At 38.0% G+C, this 20,392-nt stretch overlaps 1 protein-coding gene across 5 annotated transcripts in view; it reads left to right on the top strand.

Annotated features, from left to right (window-relative positions):
* LOC132113737 (ETS-related transcription factor Elf-1-like) overlaps window positions 1-20,392 on the top strand; it is a 39,034-nt gene that overhangs the window by 9,680 nt on the left and 8,962 nt on the right. For 4 of the 5 annotated variants that reach the window (XM_059521695.1, XM_059521700.1, XM_059521701.1 and 1 more), the window contains one exon: window positions 16,777-17,140. In XM_059521695.1, the coding sequence (XP_059377678.1) occupies window positions 17,069-17,140 (72 nt within the window). In that variant the 5' untranslated portion in view covers window positions 16,777-17,068. Of the gene's footprint in view, window positions 1-9,406; window positions 9,530-16,776; window positions 17,141-20,392 lie in introns of those variants that run through there. The other variant, XM_059521698.1, reaches the window with a different exon arrangement.

The raw sequence follows: 20,392 nt of genomic DNA, 5'->3' as shown, positions 1-20,392 counted from the left end.
TCGATTACATCTTTGCCTGTTTTAGCTATATGTATAAGAAGTTGCCAACGATGCACTATGCATACATATAACCTTACCGCCAATCTGCTTTTTTCACGTAAGTGATGGTTTTGCTGTTAAAGTGTGTCATTGATTCCATTACGTGGGCTTGTAGATTTCAGTTTGATTTTTAGACTGGCTTATCAGGCCTCAACATTGCCATCAAACCTGGTCTGAATGTTACTCATCCTGTTTTGCTAAAAAAACTCAGTATTTCATTGAGAGGAGAGTGATAAACAACTCTGTCCCTGAGCACTATTTTTTGCTCTCTTTTTTTTTTCTTTCCTTTTTTAAAATATAGTTTATTTGGAGTTTAAAACGTGTTATTATGCCTGACACCATACTTACTATAGTAACTTTATGTCATCTCCATGGTATGCGCTGAGACAAGTCTGTAAGTAGCAGGGCAACCAGTCTTATAGAGAAAACAGTCATTTTATTTTGACATGATTGTGTTCAAGCATGTGGCCAAGAGTGATGTTGAAAGAGTTTTATGCAAATTAATATCTTGGCTGAAGTTACAGATGTCACATGGGCATTATTTTGAATGCCCTTTTTTAAGGCAATGCCATTGCTTGTACCATAAAATTCATGTTTTGGTAATACTCCAGTTTAAGTTTTTGAGGTCTTTTGAGGTAATGCAAGAACAGTACAAAGTACATTACACTTTTAAAGCATCCTTTCAGTTCAATCAAATTCACATGTGAAAGTGTTTTGGTGGAGGTCAGAAAACTTGGACTTCTAGGGAATTTTCCCCAACTCAACACATGCTATGTCATATGACCTCAGGTGTTCATCATGATGTCAGATTTTACTTTAATAGCCTTGTTATCTTGTCAGACCCCGTTAGGCTGGAGATACTAACACCACTCACACCATTATGCCCCCACCCGGCCGTTCCTGATTTGTATTGTAAATGAACCAGGGCACCTGGAGTTGGGTAGTAGTCAAACACAGGCCCCTTTGCTATGGATTGCTTTGTTTGGGGCTTCTCTTAGGGCCTGAGTTTCTGTCACAGTTGGCAGTCACGCTGGTAGTGTCAGGTTGGCTCTTCACATAAAATAGCGTCAACAAGTCCCTGCTTGTAATTGGATCATAAGGTCCTGCTGAGAAGGAGGGGTGGACCAAACTGATCTAGCTGGTCTAGCATAGAGAACAGAAGAGGGCTGGGCTTGAGAAAGAATCTTTGTCCTCTTCCTGTCATAGCATTGTCTAATGGTTTTAGAGCTGTTGCTCCTCATATTGCAGATTATGGTTTGTTAGTTTGAACTGAAAGCCTTTCAGTTCTTTCAGTGATTAAGTTTTTGGAATTAGTTATAACATGGTAGATTGTAGAATCTGTCGGATTGGTAGCTAACTGAAGGTTTTGAGGAAATCTCTGAGGTTTCTTTGTTCATGGCACTTCATATTTCATCTTTTGAGGATTCTTGCAGTTATCGTCATTGAGCTAGTTTGTCAGTATAACAATACTCTAAGAAATGTTTGTCTTCAGTTTAAATTAGTGGTGGGCATAGATAATTTTTTTTTAATCTAGATTAATCTCACTTTGATCTTGAAATTAATCTAGATGTTAACGGATTCCAGTTGCGTTCCAGGAGCGTTGCGTCTGCAACAGTGCAGAGATCGTTTACTTACCGAGTAGCGGACTGCAAACGCGTCCTGTGTGAAAGCACATCGAGTCTGTGCTGCACCACATACGCAACGCACACGGACTGCGTACGCACTGCAGACGGAGTATGTGTGAAACAGGCGTGAGCAGGGCTGTAGCTGGGCTCAGCGGGGACCCGGTAAAGGTTGTACCAGTGGGCCCTGTTTGAAATTGTTTAATTTGTATGTTCGTTTATTTTTATTTATTTGTGCTATTTACACAATGTTTAAGTTTTTCAAGTTTGTAGGTGTCAAGGTACAGAAACCAAATAATTAAATGTAAAATAGCACTGGATAGTCTTCAATGTAAAAATGAAATATACAATCAAACCTTTATTTATTCAGACACCTTCAACATTTCTCACATTATTACAGTTTTGCTATATATATATATATATATATAGCAGTGAGTGATTTTCTTTCATTTTCTTGGATTAACATTACAGCAGCCAGTAGCTAAATTAGGCGCGGTCACTTTAAGAGACGATGAAGGCATCCAATATAATACACATCCCATTTTTTTCCTCAATTGTTTACTTTCACTTAAGAAATAACTGACAGTTTTTTTTAGCATAATTTCCAAGGTGGATATTTTGACATTTTGTATGTATTTGTCGGCACAAGAGCAAAAATAAGCAAATTCGATGTTCAAGATTTTTGAGACGCCTTTCTCTGCGTGAGCCCTGAACACCAGAACACCGCGAGTACTGAATTGGGCTCTTTCACATCTTTTTGTTTGTTCAAACTGCGAATTGTATTTGTTCGTTCAGGTGCAGGAGGGACTTCGAGGAGAACTTCGCAGAAGAGAGCTCGGTTCAGTGTCGCTGTCTGTGATACGCGGCTCTCTCTCTTGTGCGCACCGAACACAGCGTGCGAGTAACCAGCTACTCTGTTCAGCTTTTGCGCGTCTTGTGTTTGAATGCTTTAATGTTTAAATCGACAAGCAATAAGGCTTAAAAACACGTGAAAAAGATAAGCTTTCGTGACGATGCGCAGCAGTGGCCTGTCAACTGTCCTGATCTTTTTAGGCTGGCCAGTCGGTTTTATAAAATATCAAGGTGAAAGTCATCATAGCTTGCTTAATATAGACCCAGCTCCCAACCCAACTTTGAGAATAGATTAACGGCGATATTTTTTTTATCGCCCGATAAGAGTCTCACGTTAACGCAGCACGTTAACGCCGATAACGGCCCACCACTAGTTTTAATATAATCTTATGTGACCATGACTCCACTATGCAAAAAAATATATATATAAGTTTCATGAGATCACTAAATGTGATAACAATAATTTCGCCGTTGGGTATGTTTGAATTTTTACTCAAAGCAGTAGTGTTCTTCTAAAATAGTCTAGGTTGTCATTCCTTTGTCAATATGTTGTTCACTGCTCGGGCAGATTTGCATCATGTTTTCATACTGCTCTCCCCATTTCCAATGAGCAACACACATTCTCAGTGTTGAAACTGTCTTGATTCCTGAAACAAGCTCAGACTGGCATGCCTCGGTTCTCAGGTACTAGATATAGGCTACTGGCAGATTCGCTATCACAGATGGTTACATAATAGATTATTCGGTATCAACTTGAAGAAAATAAGAAAATATATTGAGAAGATCAGTTCTTTTGTGTTTGTGCAAAGAACTAGAGATAATATTTATTTTGTCCAAAACATATAACATCATGGTTTAGGAAAGAAAGCGGAACAAATGGTCAGTCAGTTTAGCCAAAAGAAACACATGGTCTTGATATAATAAGGAAGAGTGGCCTGCAATCTCATCTTGGAAATGCCCTTTTGTTGAAGAAGTTAATGACTCCCACCCACCTGCTACCCCCGTTTTGTTTTTGTCTCCAGCTTTGGTGGGTGATGTTCCACTGAAACTGCCCACTGAATGGGTTCTTTCTGTTGTTCTAGAGTTGAGTCTGTCCATTACATCCTATTTCCCAGGGCATAGACAATACCGGGTTTTACTTTGGTCTTATATAACCAAACAGTATATGCCTTTTATAGTAAGAACAGTAATTGGTTGAGAATCTAGAAGGCATTTCTACAGAAACTTCAGAATCTTTAAGGTCCACATATATGCTAACAGAAGAAAATTTCTTAAGTTGAGGACTTTGTTGAAAACTTTAAGTTAGAAAGACTAAATTTTCTTTTTTAATCATCAAAACTGTCTTTTTATCATTCAAGCATGTTGGCGTCAAAAAATGAATATCACTTCTCTCATTATCACTGTTGTATCTCACCAGAGATGATCTACACGTCACATGTTCAAAGATGACTGATATCAGACCACTTCCCATGTAAACCACACAATTTAGTCTTTTTGCTTGGAGTGTATTCACTAAATTTATCACAAAAACATCACATAGTCAAGCGTCTCATGACAAAGGGCTACAAACTAACTAGCCCATTTAAATAGCCCATTTAAAAAAAAATGTTTTGAAATCAATCTTATGAAACCATTCATTGCAAACACCGTGTTTTCCAGAACTCCTTTATTTTGTTAAAGCAGTTGCAAGTAACTCTTTTGATACAAGGGCCTCTGTCTGTTTGTAACCTGCTGTACCGCCACTCTTGAGTCAAGTCAGGTGCCTGGCGTTCTCATTTAAGAGGAATTCCAGACTCAAAGAGGCATGGTTGACATATTCTCACTTGCACCATGCAATAAAAACGTTTATTGCTGACACCAATTTGGTGTTGAGTATCGAAGTCCTGGATGCTTGGGCCCAGACATTAAGTTGTGTAGTTGTTTTCATCTAGAGCTTTAATTGCACAGGTGTATGTATGTGTATGTTGCTAACAAGTACTTAGGAGATCGACCAGATGAGAAGGAGGGTTACCTCCCATAACTACAGAGAAGGGGCAGCCCCTGTGTATAATATTCTAGTATGTCTTGTAAACAACGGATACACAGTTCAGACATGTGACTGGTTATCGTCATGACAATTCAGTGTTTTTTGAGGGAACCGCTCAGGGCACATACCAGCCTTAAAATGCAATTACATGCAATTCAGGCTCGTAAAGACTCGAAAAACAAAGAGCTTCACAGTTTCAAAGATGTGAATAGAAGCGACCATTTTGCAAGCGCTAAAGCAACACGTGTGGTGAGCACCTAAGCAAGTATCTAACATTTTAGAGAAACACACGCAGGCTTTGAACAAGCTGTGGGCGGTTGCGTTTGAGAGAACATTAAACCACAAGTCACAGCTCTAAAAAGACTTGCTAATGAAAATGTGTTAGTTTCTGATGGTTTAATGTGAGTTTTAAAATTAGGATCTGTTGTCATGATATAAACTTTGGTTCTTGTGTACAGCATCATATCATCAATGAAGGAAGATCAAGCTGTTGGAAATGTCCAAGCACAGATATTTGTATACATTTTATATTTTCTTTAAGAGATTCTAACTAAATGATTAAAAAAGGCCTTTTTGAGGCTAGTATATTGATACAACATTTAAATGACAATGGCTAAGGTTTATGAAGTTGGTGGTGTAGTGTAATTGGATGGTTAATAGGTCCAAATGTGTCCAGTTTAGGAACACAGCATCTTCAGTAAGTCACGCATTACATCAGCCAGAGGAAAGTTTACTCACAAATTCTGTAGTTACATCACAAACTATGGGGGTGACCAATATTTTTATGTAAGATGACTAAAATAATCCCTTAAAAACCTGAATATGTGTTTAATTGAGTGGGGTTGGAAGGTGGTTGCAGTAGTGTCATATTTTAGCTGTGGAAAATTGAAATCCCAGAACCCTGGAGATCCATGGAAACTCTACAGACATTTACCACCCCCACAACCAAAAAGTTGTGTTTACAGCATTAATTTAAGGGCAGTTATTGTTTAAAAGATTTTAGTATATATGTATATATATATGTGTATATACACACATATATATATATAGCACCTTTTGAGATGACTGTATAACATAAAACTCATGGAAGTTCTGTATGGCATGCCATTTGGACACTTTTGTAAGATCTTAAATTAAAAGGCTCTTTACCACGTGACAGTGGGTTTGCTACGAGGATACCAGTTTGTTTCAGTTCAGGCCACATATTGACCTACTTGTTTGAAAAATAACTCTATTCACTGGTTACTGTCAGTTGAAATGGAAACTTATTTGGTGTGATATTAAAAAAAACCTTCTGGCATAAGCGATAGAAATTTTAGTTTGTTAAATTTATTATTTACAATTACAAGACATTAATAGAGAAGTCAGCGATCAACAACAATAATTAATACACTTATATTAGATCATTTCTATTTCAGTAGACTAATACTTATTTGTATGTATGTTCACAATATATGTACACACGCTTAAAAATGTTGTACACTTCATATCTTGTTTTCTGGCTTTATTTTTCATGCTTAAATGTCAACTACTCTTGTATCTGTGTCATATCACTCGACATGCTTTGGGTCACCTCACAACCCGTTTCTTAGCAACAGCCACTCCTTGTTTACATTGGCATTGTGAGTCTCATTTAGTGTTCACAGTCCTCAAGAGATATTCTGTCTATTACATACACACAAATTCGTGCCTTGTTATTGGTACCTTGTAGTGAGCCCAAATGCTAAGAATCAGATTCTGCTGATTTGATGGAAAACCATGTTTTCATGAACTATGTTTCACTCGTTTGTTTGTTTTGTAGTTCTCAGCTCACTTCAGGATATTGCCACTATCTGCTTAAGTAGATTTGAGAAGATAACTACTACTTTTTAAGCTCGTTCATTTACAGCCTCACATATTATTGTTGGATTTTCTCATCTCGTTGCTATCATGAGCAAACGATGACACTACAAAGGCTAGCGTTCCTTCTCAAATATTGACCTGAATAAAACCCAACCACCAGCATCTGTATCCCGCCTCCTCACGAATCTGAAAAACAACCACAACAAAATGGCAACACGTGATTCCTCTCCCATCACTGAGCTCTGAAAGTCATTAGAACTATTCTTTATCACTCCATTCCTCTCTGGTTTCTTGTATTGAGAGATTTGAATAGAGGGATGGGGGAAGGGCAGCATTATTTTATTGTGATTTGTTTTTATTGTGGTGGTGTTTGCTTTGTCCCTTTTTTTTTTTTTTTGCAGGTTATGAGCTGCACATGTAAAGCCCAGGCACACATTCACAACAGCTCATGCAAACATTTCCAGCAGTAAATGAGTACCGTATCAAGAGTACATGGTGTCCATGTAATTAAGAAAATGATTGATGTATGTACTATAGCTCATAACATTGAGAACACAATTCTGGTTCAGCACCTGAAAATGTGACTTTTGCAACAGTAGCTGGAGAGTTGGATCATTGGTTGAAAAATGATATGCAATTAGGCTGCAGTCAGTAGTTAGTAAAAAGAGAGGTCCTCCTGTACACCCTCCCCATGGGTTTTATTAGCCAGCATGGATCTGAAAGCTGTCTAAACATATCACTTACAGTACTGTGTCAGCCTCGATCTCGCAGAATAATTACAGCTGGTATTACCACATTTATATTGAAGGGCCTTATGAACAATATCACAAAAGGTTGGTAAGAGTAGTAAGTTTGGAAGTTTAATAAACCAGTGCCTTTTTCGTCTGGTTAGATTATGTGTTCATTTCAGACCTGGGTATATACTGGGTCTCATTTCATAATGAAGAGTCCCAGTTATTTCTTAGCGTGATTATTACCGACGTTTATTAGTTTGCAGCTTCATCCCATTTAACTGATATGTAATCACTTTATGGAAATGTAAGTGACCTCCTTTCATGTTGCAGCCCGTCTTACATACTGTCATAGCCGAGACAACATGACGTGAAAACTACGCCACATATTGCACAAAGGCAAACCTTACATAACTTATGATAAATGCTATGAATGTCTTTTATTTTGGGCCAATAGTGTGAGCCATAAAGTATTTTACGCTGCATTATATTCAAGGAGTGCCAGTGCAGCTTCTGGCCATGTGGACAACTCACACAGTTTGTGTCCGGACCTGTTTGGAATGCTATTTCAATTTAAAAGCCAGCTTCAGTTTCTTTCTATCCCTAGCTTGTAGATGTTTAGCTATGATTTCAGACAAGAGATTTGATTCTCATGTATGCTTTTTGTTCTGCAAGTCCTTGAGTGCCCAGAAAGGAACTTAAAGTATACTAGAGTGCAGTTAGTTTCTCTTTCACTGACAGTGAGGTAAAAAGTAAACTTTGAATTCTACTGCTTTACAGTTAGCAAAAACCTTGTGATGCTTAGGGGCTTTTCAAAGGTAGAATGCAAGCCGTGTCATGATTGTCATCACTGGCTGTTAAGGGTTCCCAGAATTTTATTTTAAAGTGTGGGGGTGCAAGGCAGGCGTGTTTTGCTGTTGTATTCAGGGTACATTTTTCCCTCCTTGTGCAGACATATGCTGTGACATGCCGGTATTGGTATGAGTGTAAACACATCGGAGATGGGTGAGTCAAGATGGCGGGGGTGGCGCTATTTCACAACATTGCATATGTCGCCATAGACAAAAGCATGATAAATACAGTCTCAGGAGAGCTGGAACATCCCCATTTATCAAAGGCAGCATTATCAGTGAACGAGCCTTGATTTCTGCCAGGCTCAGCAGTACTGGCGTTGAGTCAGTGTGTATAAATTAAAAATGTAATAAATTTATGCATTTAGCAGACGCTTTTATCCAAAGCAACTTACAGTGCATTAAGGCTATCAATTTTTACCTATCATGTGTTCCCGGGGATTCGAACCCCCAACCTTGCGCTTGACAGCGCAGTAGTGTATATTGAAGTTAGTTGACTTTATTCACCCAAGTGTGAGATATATGTTGTTTTAGAAACTGAATCATTTATAGAGTAAAACAGTAAGAGCTTTTTATCAAAGATCGGGGTTTTATGCTTTTACAGAATGTAAACATGGTCAGATGATTGTGAGTCAGAGGGAGGTGCATACGCTTGAGTTTGCAATCAGTATTGGACTGAAAGCCCTGAGCTTCTCCAGTCTTGTCATGCTCTGAATTGTTCCTGTGTATAAGTCAAAACATTTTATCTTGTACCGAAATATCTGAAATGTTTTTCGTATTGCATTTGCAGCTGGAGGCAGCGCAGAGTCTGTGCAAAGATCCTAACAAATAAGTTATAGAAGGTTCTTCAGCCAGCACGTTATATTGAAACCGCTGTGCATGCAGTCAGCACTATTAATTTACCATAATATCATTTTCCCAATCAAAAACCTAATATTAGATTTTTTTTTTATTGGCATTACTATTTGATATTTAGTTGTGCTTGCTTATTTTCTCTATTTTTCCATCATCTAACACTCACTTAAACTTAAGAAACCTAAAAAAACCTCAATATACATTTTTCACTTTGTAATGTTGTGATATCTAAATTCACTTGTAGTATCATAGTAACTGATTTTAGTTTGTAGTGTTTTACTTTTTACTTATCTAGACAACGTATTTAATTTTAATATCAGCCATTTGTCTATTATCAGCCATAACATGAAAATAATTATCCAATTGGTGGTACTGTACAGAATTTTAACATCAGCGCATCCCAAATATTATTCCAATGCCACTATACCATTTCGCAAGTACTGGCAGTTGTTGGTGACAGAATTTAGAAATTGATAACTTTTACATTTTGGGCCTCGAAGTTTGAAGTGCAACACAAACTTTTTTGTCTTTGTTAGCCCCTGTGGCAATTTCCTGTCCTGTTTTCACAAGTCTGACATGTCTTCCTATCTGTGGTGTGCGGCCTGTTGCCACATAGTAGAAACAGATCACAAGGAAGAACATTTTTAACATTTTGTAGCACATACCATGTGCCTTTTAAGAGGTCCATCAGTTGGGGTCAGCTCGCAGCTGGTAAGATTACATTTTACATTTATTCATTTAGCTGACACTTTTATCCAAAGCGACTTACAATTGCTATATATGTCAGAGGTCGCACGCCTCTGGACTAGGGTTTAAGTGTTTTGCTCAGGGACACACTGGTGTCTCACAGTGGATTCGAACCCGGGTCTCTCACACCAAAGGCATGTGTCTTATCCACTGCACCAACACCACCGCAGCGATATAATCGCTTACATTTTTAAACATCAGCTCTTCTCTTGCCCATCAGCATCTGTACAAATGCCTGAGGACACAACATTCACATAGAGGAAATAGCTAAGCGTTTAGTAGCAGGAGATGAACCCTGAGAGTGAGATGTGCGAGAGAGGAAGTGAGTAAGGGTGCACCAAGTTCTGTTCCTCATGTTGTTTTCTCAGTAATTAACCTCAGTCTACAACACCCATACTACATGGAAGTTGGTTTCTTTTTTGGCTTAAAGTCATTAAATGTATGTATTTTTGAATCATGAGCTTGGTGTTGTATTTGTGAGGTCTTGATTTGATGATTTTAGTTGATAATATCATGTTTGATTGTGTGTGGTGGTTTCAGCACAGTAGAATGATATCTGAGATGATATCTGGGATGATAAGTGAAGCTTTTCGAAGGTGTCTGAAGATGCGTTTTTAGAATTCTGAGAACCAGACTTGTTTTGTTCTTCTCAGAAGCAAACCACTGAAGGGTGGCATGATCTAAGAGTGATGAAGAGGGGGTTCCGTGTAAAAGTAGGGGGCATTTAGAATCTTTTTTTTTGTGAGAAAATATAACGATTTTGTGTAAGATGTGTGCTATGCTGGTATTGTTAATACAAAATGATTATTATTTTATTTTATATTTTCTAATAATGGTTACTAACTAAATAGAAATATATGTCACTCGAACATGTCGAAAACACAAAGTGAGAAATACTAAGTCTAAGAGGAAGTGGAAGAAGTTTCCACTCTCAAAATGAGAGAGAAGTGTTCACTTGTTTGTGGTCTAACAGTCAGGAAGTAGCAGAAAACCCACTGCTCAGTGATGCATTTCCTGTCACTGCAAGATTCACAGGTCAGTTGTGGCTGTTCTCTTTCCTTTTGCATTTATTTTTCTTTAGTTTATAGGGTTCCTTTACTGTGGCTTAAAGTCTGACCAACTGCTAACTAATTTCATAGGGAGGTTGTATAATATTAGGCAGTTAAAAATCCTAACTTGTAGCACAATCTAAACTGGATAAAAGGAGGTTGTCTGACATTTTAAATTCAGCTGAAATAGTCTTAAAATTGTTTGGAAAACCATCAATCACATTTCCATAAGGGTGGATGCTCTGTCATCTTCTCAAACAAGTTTCATCTAGCAAATTTGAACAAAACTGGTTTAAAAAAAAGTGCCTTTTGACCCTAATGTGTTTAGTGGCAGGGATGTTGCCGTCAGCAGGCCTCAGTCTCTCCTCTCTAACCTTTAATGTTTGGAGAGCTGAGCTCCAGGCTCAAAGATAACAGCTCCTGTCTCAGGTGGGTGTGGGCCCCTAGACTTTTTCTAGCACCTCGAGGCGTAGTGGAAAAGTACAAGACTTGCGAGATGAGATTAAATTTGCTTCATCTTCTGCAAAGGTAGCAAAAGGTAAAGCCTTTGTTCTCTCTCAGTTTTAGCGGTTCTCGAAGCAATGTGTTTGTCTCTCTCCCCCCTTCATTGTTCTTTTGCCTTCACCCCCCTTCCTTCACAAAGGTTGCTCTAGTTTTTAGAATGGCCTTTTTTCTTTTTTTTTTTTTTCTTACCTCGCTTATGATTTTATCCTCAAAACACTATTTTTTTCAAATTTGTATAAGATACCCACTGAATTGTTGACTACTGTGGCAGAAGCTGCTAGGTGGTGTTGTTGTAGACTGATGTGGCAGTGGGAGTTACTTGTATGCTAGTCTCATTAATTGCAGTCTCTTGTTCTGTTGAATTAGCAAACATTCACCTCACAGGTCCTTGACCTTTCTCACTAATGTATAATGCACTCTTCTCCACTTCTGTGACCAACAAAGGAATGTGTGATGGTGATACTTTCACATCACTTGAAGAGGAAGGGAAAGAAAAGATAGCCTTAGTTTTTGCCGCAGTCTTTCTGCAGTACTCATTTGGTACCTTGGCTTTTTTTACTGACAAGTGGATGGTTTTGGACGTGCATATTCAGAAGCTCATCCATAATTGCACACATGCTTGGCTAAAGAACATCTGCGGTAATGCGACTGCGTATGTGAACAGTCTGATGCACTTTTTGGTAATAATGGTCTTCCTGGTGAGATATAAATGTGTATAGTGTTGGTTGCAACTAATTTGACTTTCGACACATTGGACAATAAATTGCAACATTTGTCCAAAGAACAATTATATTAATACAAAAAAGACAAAACCAGTTATTGTCCTTAAATTATTTCATTATTACATGTAGCATTGTTTTGATGTTGGCAATTTAATTTGTTAATATTTATTTACACAGTTTTTTCAATATATTTTGAGCACCAAATGTTTTCTAAAGGATCGTGTGAAGCTGAAGATTGAAATAATGGCTGCTGAAAATTCAGCTTTGCCGTCACAGGAATGAATTATTTTAAAATATGTTAAAGTATAAATCAGTTATTTTAAATTATTATAATATTTCACAATATTTCTGTTTTGACTGTATTTTTGATCAAACTTAATATGCAGCCGTAGTGAACATAAGGAAAAAACTTACCATGGCCAAATATTTGAACAGTAGTGTGTATAAATATTTAATCTTTCAAATGAAGAGTGTTATCATATTAGTCAAAATTGTTACTTTTAACAATTTAAAATTTGTGATAATATGATATCACTTTGACATGAAGCAGCAGTAGGATGGTAGCTTCTGTCAGGGCTGCTTAATAGATTGTGACCATATTATAGTTGAAGAGATGAGTTTGTCCACATCCCTCTGACGGCCATAAATTCATTATCGCAGCATTACAGGACTTTACTTGAGATGAAGCGTCATATCCTCACAGGAACTAAGCTAAAAACACCCATGTTCTGCTGAGTCAAGCAGATGACCCTGTTGCTTTGTTCTCCATATTGATTGAAGGGTGGGAACAAGCCTTGAGTTGTCTCACAAGACAAGCATAAATGTTCACTAGCTCACTGGAGGTGTTTTCATGTCATATTTATATGGTGGAGCCAGGGTTGTGGAGTGTGGTTTTGATGAAACGCTCGAGACTGGCATGTTCCAAAATGCCAGGAATGCCAGTCCTCCTTCCTGACCGAGCAAATTCCTCTCTCTTCCCCTGAGTCAGTATCTCTCCAAAAGCCCTAGCATCCCAAGCTATTTTGAGTGGCAGTTTTTCTCAGATGCATTGACATCGTTATTGCCATGACATCACTCCTCACAGTGTAACTAGAGATGACTTCGCCCTCTCCCAAACCTCCATCTCCATCCATCCCTGTGACATCATCAGAATATGGCAACAATGATCATATCACATCTTGAATCCATGAGCATTCCCATCAAACCACTCGCCTATGTTAGTTGATCATTCATGTTTGGATTCGCTTGCTCTGTGATTAAATTCCATTGCAGGGTGACTCATGGCTTAGTCATTCGGTTGGCTTAAATTTCCTCCTTTCATGGTCAACACACACAGAGCTCAGCTGAGGACTCTACGGGGGTGGGTGGGTCGACAGGGTCAACAGGGTACGATGTATTTGTTCCCTCAAAACTGGTTATTCCATTTAACATTTTAGTCAGTGTCTTGCTATATCTTTATGTGTTTTGACAATACAGACTAGGCGCTTTGCCAGACCCATACCAGCTGCTGCATCAGGACAATTAGAGACTTGAACGGATGTTTTTCATGTACACTTCAAAGTTGTACCTTGCTTGCTGAGCTTTTATTCTTGACAGACCTCAGCTATGGAGTGATTCCATGCGAGCCCCACCCTGGAGAGCGTTTGCTTACTGAAGTCTTGAGTACTGAGTAACACTCCCTCCCTCTCGGCGCCTCTGAATGACGTGTGGCAGGCCCTTGTTTTGGCCCATTTGCATGTGCATGTGTTGGGACAAGACAAATGTTGTCACATTCACTTGTATCATTCCCAGGCTGCAGTCATGGTGGCATAGATCACTTGCCATGTGCCAGGCACGAGATCTCTTTATATACCGCTGTGAATCAGCATGGAGAGCAGCATGATGCGTGCAATCACAGATTTGAATGATTTTGCTCCCCACCAGGCTCATCTCTCTGTGTGAAATGTTTCCAACAATCCCATATCACGCTTTCATTTGCCTGCACATCACTGTCAAATGGTGTGAATGACTTCATTACCCAATAGCAGGGCTGTAGACCATGGCAAGATTGTCTAATAGAATTTCAAGCTGCGAGCTTTTCGCTGCGGCGTACGCAGCTGCAGTTTGAGGTACAGAGAGCTTTTTGAATTGCAAAGAAGAACTGAGAATGACATGAGGCCATTTTGAGCTAGTTTGTAAAGGAGGAGGCAGAACTCGGCCATGCTCTCACTTGGCGACTCCTGACCCCTGTTTAATGCTACAGAGACCTCATGGACGAGTGCTTTCCCAGACTGCAGAGGTAGGCATGACCCACTCTGTGTGTGGTCTTACTTTGCCAGGGGTATCACTGTAGTTGTGATTATCATTTCTAGCACTGTTGATGCTACAGATATGGGCAATACCACAAATTGTGTGGTTTATTGAGAAAAAGTGTACTTTTTTTATATAAAATGCTCTTAAGTACACCATAGATTTACTTTAGACATCTGAGCATCCAGAAAAAAAAATTAATACAGGGATACATGATGCATCAGCTGATTAGATGATATGTATATATTTTCTAGGTATTGTAATGGGTCTACACTATCGTTCAAATGTTTTATTTAGCAAGGGTGCATTAAATTTATCAAAGGTGATAGTAAAGGCATCTATAATGTTACGAAAGATTTCCATTTCAAAGAAGTGCTATTCTTTTGAACTTTCTATGCATCAAATAATTATCACAGTTTCCACAAAACTATTAAACACAACTGTTTTCAGCATTTATAATAACAAAAAATGTTTGTTGAGCATCAAATAAGCATTTTGGACTGATTTCTGAAGGATCATGACATGTGACTGCTGAAAATTGTAATAAATTATATATATTTTTCAATATATTAAAATAGAAAAGTTACAAATAGTAATACTATTCAACAATATATTACTATTTTAACTGTAGAGACTTCTAGAATTGTAGTCTCTTTTAATATACCCTACCAGATCACCAAAAAGACTTGATAATGGGCTCTTTTGATTTGATGTAAACCCCTAGCAACCATCCAGAATGACCTAGCAACCACGTGGCAACTCCAAGAGAATTGTGGTGGCAAGAAAATAAATATTTGTTTCAAAGAGCTTGTCTTGACCAAAGCAGGGAGAGGGAACCTTCAGCAGGGTGCTCCAGATGTTGGCCCCATGCCGTGGGAAGGGAGGCAGGGCCTAAGGGCTCTTGGGTGGGGGGGCCGTCTGGTTAGTGGTAATAATAGGCTGGGCCTGTCTGGCATACCTCGTCCTGTTCCACGCTCTCCTGGAGAGACGAGGCCGCATGTTGAGTATGGGACTCAAATTGCTACAGGGGTCTTGGGCACAGTCTGAACTAAACAGAACATTTGTTTGACCTCCCTGCCACCCACACAGGCCTATCTTTCCTATTATCTTTATCTGCCCCCATTATACCTTTTACCCACCCACCCAAGCAGCCCTAACCCCCCAGACACCATTCAACCTGGGATGCACTTGTTGACACGCACACTGTCCTTTCAGAGCAAACAAGCCCCACCCTTGCACAGAGGAGACATGGGCTACTCCGCTGTCATTTTACACCCCCTTCAGTGGTTTGGCCAAACCACCTCTCCTCTCCCCACTGCCCTCGTTTAATCTTTAACCAGACTGCCGGCCCTCCTGTTCCTGCCGCCTCAGGTCCAGACACAGGGTACTCTTTTCTCTCAATGATTTTCTCCTATGATTCTTGTGTTTTTGAGTTTCTGTAGTTTAGCTGGCTCCAGTGTGAGGAGTGGATGTGGACTTTGGATGAGGGAGTGTTTTGTGACGTTTTTTTTTTTTTTTTTTTTTTACTCAAGTGACTGATAACCAGCCTTGTTTACAGTACCCCTTTGATCAGGCTGGCTGATCTCATATCCTGTGGCAATCCATGCCTCTCCCCCTACGCTGCCACTGAAGAGGTTCACTCATTAAATCTGAACCCTGACGAATTAAACCAGGCATTCAAAATGACAGTAGAGTAGACCAGCTGTCTCATAGCTTTTGTTGATTTATGTTGATTATCTGCAGGAAGAATAGTGTGAATGGTATTATTACTACCACAATATTGAAATTCTATCTGATATCTGTAAACTGGAAAAAAAAAATAATTGTGAGATTAAGTATGTGTGTGTATTTTAGGGATGCAATTTATTTTTATTATATATATATATATATAGTGAATTAAAATAATATTTAAACTGTTATTTATGATTATTTTAAATAATGTTAAAAAATATATATTTAATATTATTTTAATTATCAGCGTCATATAGTTATTGAAGTATTAAATTTTTTTAATTAATGTATTTTAAATATATATATATATATATATATATATATATATATATATATATATATATATATATATATATATATATATATATATAAAAATATATATATATATTTAAATATATTTAGTTTTTTTTTTCTTTTTCTTTTTTAAATAAATGAATGATAACTGAACACTGAACTGAACACTTGTTATATTGTGTACCCTTAGTGAATAGAGAGTGACAGAGCAATTCAACAGTTGTATTGTTGTGATCTCTGAGGGTAAACTAGAGTCAAAGTGAGAAAAAGTTAAGTGGCCACTGATGAATTTGCTGGGAAGTGGATTGTGTTTTCCATTCGCCTATTTTCATTATGCCTGGCCAGACATTCTCAGAGTCTGACTTTGGGGCAGCTTTGCGCGTTTGAAGCCAAGAATGGGATCTGTGAGCAGAAAGTCTCTCCAGCAGTGAGCGAAACAATTCATATAGAGTCAGAAAATTAGCCCCTTGCCTCAGTCCCAACGGTACCATCTCTGGCTCGTCCGCCCATCCCAGCCCTCTCTCTCTCTCTCTCTCTCTCTCTTTCTCTGATGATGTGACACAGCCCATTTTGCACAGTCGCAGTTTCCTAATGTTCCTTTTCCTCTGTTTCTCTCTTGAAGGTTTAGATGCCCCAGACCCAGTTGGAGTGAGAAGAATCCTCCTCCATCACGCAGTCCTCCGCCACTCTGACCGTCATCTGGAGAGAGAAAAAAAACAAAAAACAGAAGCTTGCAGGACCAAAAAAGGGAACTCTGTTTTTGCCTAACAGTGCCTCTCATTTTGTGAAAGCAGCAGATTTACCTCAGCAGTGTTCCTGTCTCAGAGAGCTTCCTGTGCCCTGGGGAGTGTGTGGAGGGGTAGGAACCCTTTGCCTGTCAGCCCGTGTCCTACCCTTTCTCTCCCTACAACACCATGACCACTGTGGTCCAGTCCAGTGAGCTTGTCTTTGAGTTTGCCAGTAATGGGATGGATGAAATCAATCAGGTACATCACAGTCACATGTTGTTTTCTGTTTGATAAAAACATCAGAAAATGCCAGAAATCTTTGTAAGAAGGCACATAAACTTTTAGTTTCTTTATCTTTAGGTTGTGTCTTTGTCCTTCCAGCTTCACAGGCCAGGTCTCAAGAAGGGGATATGGATTTTTGGAGGTGTCGGGCATGAAGGGAAGGGAGGGAGGAAGGTGGAAAATTAAGAGTGCATGGAGAGGGTTGAGAGATGACTGTGTGGGTTGCTGGCATGGCACAGATGGAAAGACTGAGATGTAGGAATAGCCAGTCAGTATGAACTCAGTTTGTTTGTATTCTTTTATGAAAATCTGGTTGGGAATAAAGGTAGAATTTGAGACTCAGGAAGCCTAATTATGTTACATACAGTGACCCCAAAAAGTATCTGAACACTTTTATTTTGTTGCATTTTAAATGCATTATTGAGTTTTATTTCACCAGATACAATATATCAAATAAAGAGGCATCTGCAAACAAATGCTGCTGGAGCTATTTTAGAGCTTCACATGTCTGAGCCACTTTTTAAACTATTTTTTACCGACTGGTGCTGAGGTCACTGTTCGAAGTCAAGCTGTGCTTTAAGTCATGTCCGTTCTTTTTAAGTTCTCACAGTAATCATGTTCCGCAAAGCTTGATGAACAGGAAACAGCCAATGTCTTTGAACAATATACACTGTGGTAAGATTTTTTGTTTTTGAAAGAAGTCTTATACTCATCAAGGTTGCATTTATTCCATCAAACATACAGTAAAACGTATGTTTCTGAAATGATTTTACAATTAAAAATAACTCTTTCAAGTTGAATATATTTTAAAATGTAATTTATTCCTATGATGCAAAGCTGAATTTTCAGCACCATTGCACTCCAGCGTTCAGTGTCACTTGATCCTTCAGAAGTCATTCTAATTTGCTGATTTGGTGTCAAGATGTATTTCTTATTATTAACATTATTGAAAGCATTTGTGGTGCTTTTTTTTATATAAATCCAAAGTAAAAAAAAAAAAAAACATTTATATGAGATATAAATATTTTGCAACATTCACCATGATTGATTCCTTACTGATTAAAAGTATGAATTTATTCAAGTATTTATCATTACATATCATAATATTTTGAAACCCAACAAAGTTTTTTGTGACCGAGACATGCTTGTGCTACATTTATTTAATTTTCATTTCATAATTTTGTTAGGTCATGCACATACGTTCATACAATTTTAATTGTTGCAAAATTATGCAAATACTTTTTAGGCCACTCTACAGTATGTGCGGATACAAGCATGCTTTCATGCTTTCTATCGAATCCCATGCCTCATCTCTTACAGACTGAAAGAGTACTGAAAGCTAGATTCAGGCTTAACCTGCTCAACTTGTTGCAGCGTAGGAGACAAGTCCTGTTCCACCAAGAAATCTACTATTGTTTTGAAATGACACTGGCTTCTACGTCACTCCCTAAATCCCCCCACTCTATTAGCACACCATCATAAATAAGCTCTACCAGTCGCCGGACAGTCTCAGATATCTTTTGTCACCCCCTTATAATAATCGAGCTGCTTTTTCGGAGACTGTGCAAAACAGACGCTTCTCACTGCTTGTGCAGGGCTGTGAAATGTGTCTAGCTGCTTGTGTGGACTGTAATGATTAGCTGTGCGGGACCTAGAGTCAATTATTACTCCCATAATTCAAGTCGTGAGTGAAATTATATTAAGCCACCGTGTCCGAGTTGTCACTGAGTGCACATACTTACACTGATTATCTTATTAACCTAATATAGCATAACATCTTACAAACGTCTGCTAAAGATTGCAAACTTTTTAAGCAAAAAAACAACAACAACTGGCACAGCTAATCACTCGGTATGTAAACACCTTTACTTATATTCTAGTTCAGTATGCGCCTGTCTCATGTGAATGACTGTTGATGTCAAAACAAAAGAATTTCTGCATGAACAAGGTTTTCTTGCATCATCAGGTTTTCAGAATGGGCTGATCTGTAAATTATTGTGCATGTAAGCTTAATTATTTTTAGGGTTGTATAAAGTAGGGATGCACATGTAATATTTTTAGAGACTGAGTGCAAATATTGACACTTGATTTTTGGTTCTCACTGATACCGATACTTGTATTTTTAGTAATGCTCAAAATTAGTAATGCTCTAATTTTTCAATGAGACGATAATTTGAGGGAGGTATTTCAAATTTGAATAAACCTTTAATTCCACTAGTGATTATATCAAATACAGGATGCTACTGATCGCCATAGTATTTTAAAGTTAAAATACATGATTAACACTTTCTTTAATTATTTTTTAAAGCATTAAAATATATTGGGTGAGAGATACCAGACATAGGAATCGTATCCGTTGGCATAATTAGTTTAGTAAACAAGGACAACTCCTACTTAAGTCTTTTTGTGTATAACAACCTAGAGCTTTTGTTTACTGTAATCAAACATCTCACCGCTACTGTATAAACAAGCATAACTTTTAAATAAATAAACAGTAAAGGCATTTATACTATTACAAAAGATTTTTTTTATTTCAAATGAATAGTCTTCTTTTGCACTTTATATTCATAAATTCTGACCCCCCCCCCCCCCCCCCCAAAGAATCATGGTTTGCAAAAAAATGTAAGCAACAAAACTGTTTTCAACATTGATAATAATAAGAAAAGTTTCTTGACTACCAAATCAGCATATTAGAATAATTTCTGAAAGATTCACAAAATCACTATATCAAAGCATTTTTACTTGAATGTTATCATGGAATAAACTATATTGGTGCATCCACACAGTATATGAAATCAGCTTTTCTGTATTTTCTAGTGGTCAAAATACTAATTACTTATTGCTAAAAACCTGTCGCATGACGCCTGCTTAGTTCACAATGTTTGAAAATCATCCAAGAACTTGTCTCCGACATTGCAAATGATGGTCTTTGTCAGATGCAGTCAGTGGGTTAGTATCACGACTGATGTCAGGTAAAGCAGAAGAGAGTGTAACTGTGTAACACACCGCATGCTATCGGGTTTATGCATACAATAGGAACACGGAACTCAACTATGCAAATGAACGATCTTTATCTGATGTTTCCCTTTTAGAAATGTGGTTGATTATTGTGGGGGAAAAAAGGATGTTACAGGTTTATGGCAGTCTTTACTTTTTTTTTTTACTAATGGGTCAAAGTGTTTTCCAAACATTTTAAAAGTTTATAACTAAATTTATTTATTTTGCTAT

This window comes from Carassius carassius, chromosome 33 (assembly GCF_963082965.1).
Source record: "Carassius carassius chromosome 33, fCarCar2.1, whole genome shotgun sequence".
Taxonomy (NCBI): Eukaryota; Metazoa; Chordata; class Actinopteri; order Cypriniformes; family Cyprinidae; genus Carassius; species Carassius carassius.
Note: the sequence above shows the minus strand (reverse complement) of the source record. Positions and strands in the feature narration are given on the sequence as shown.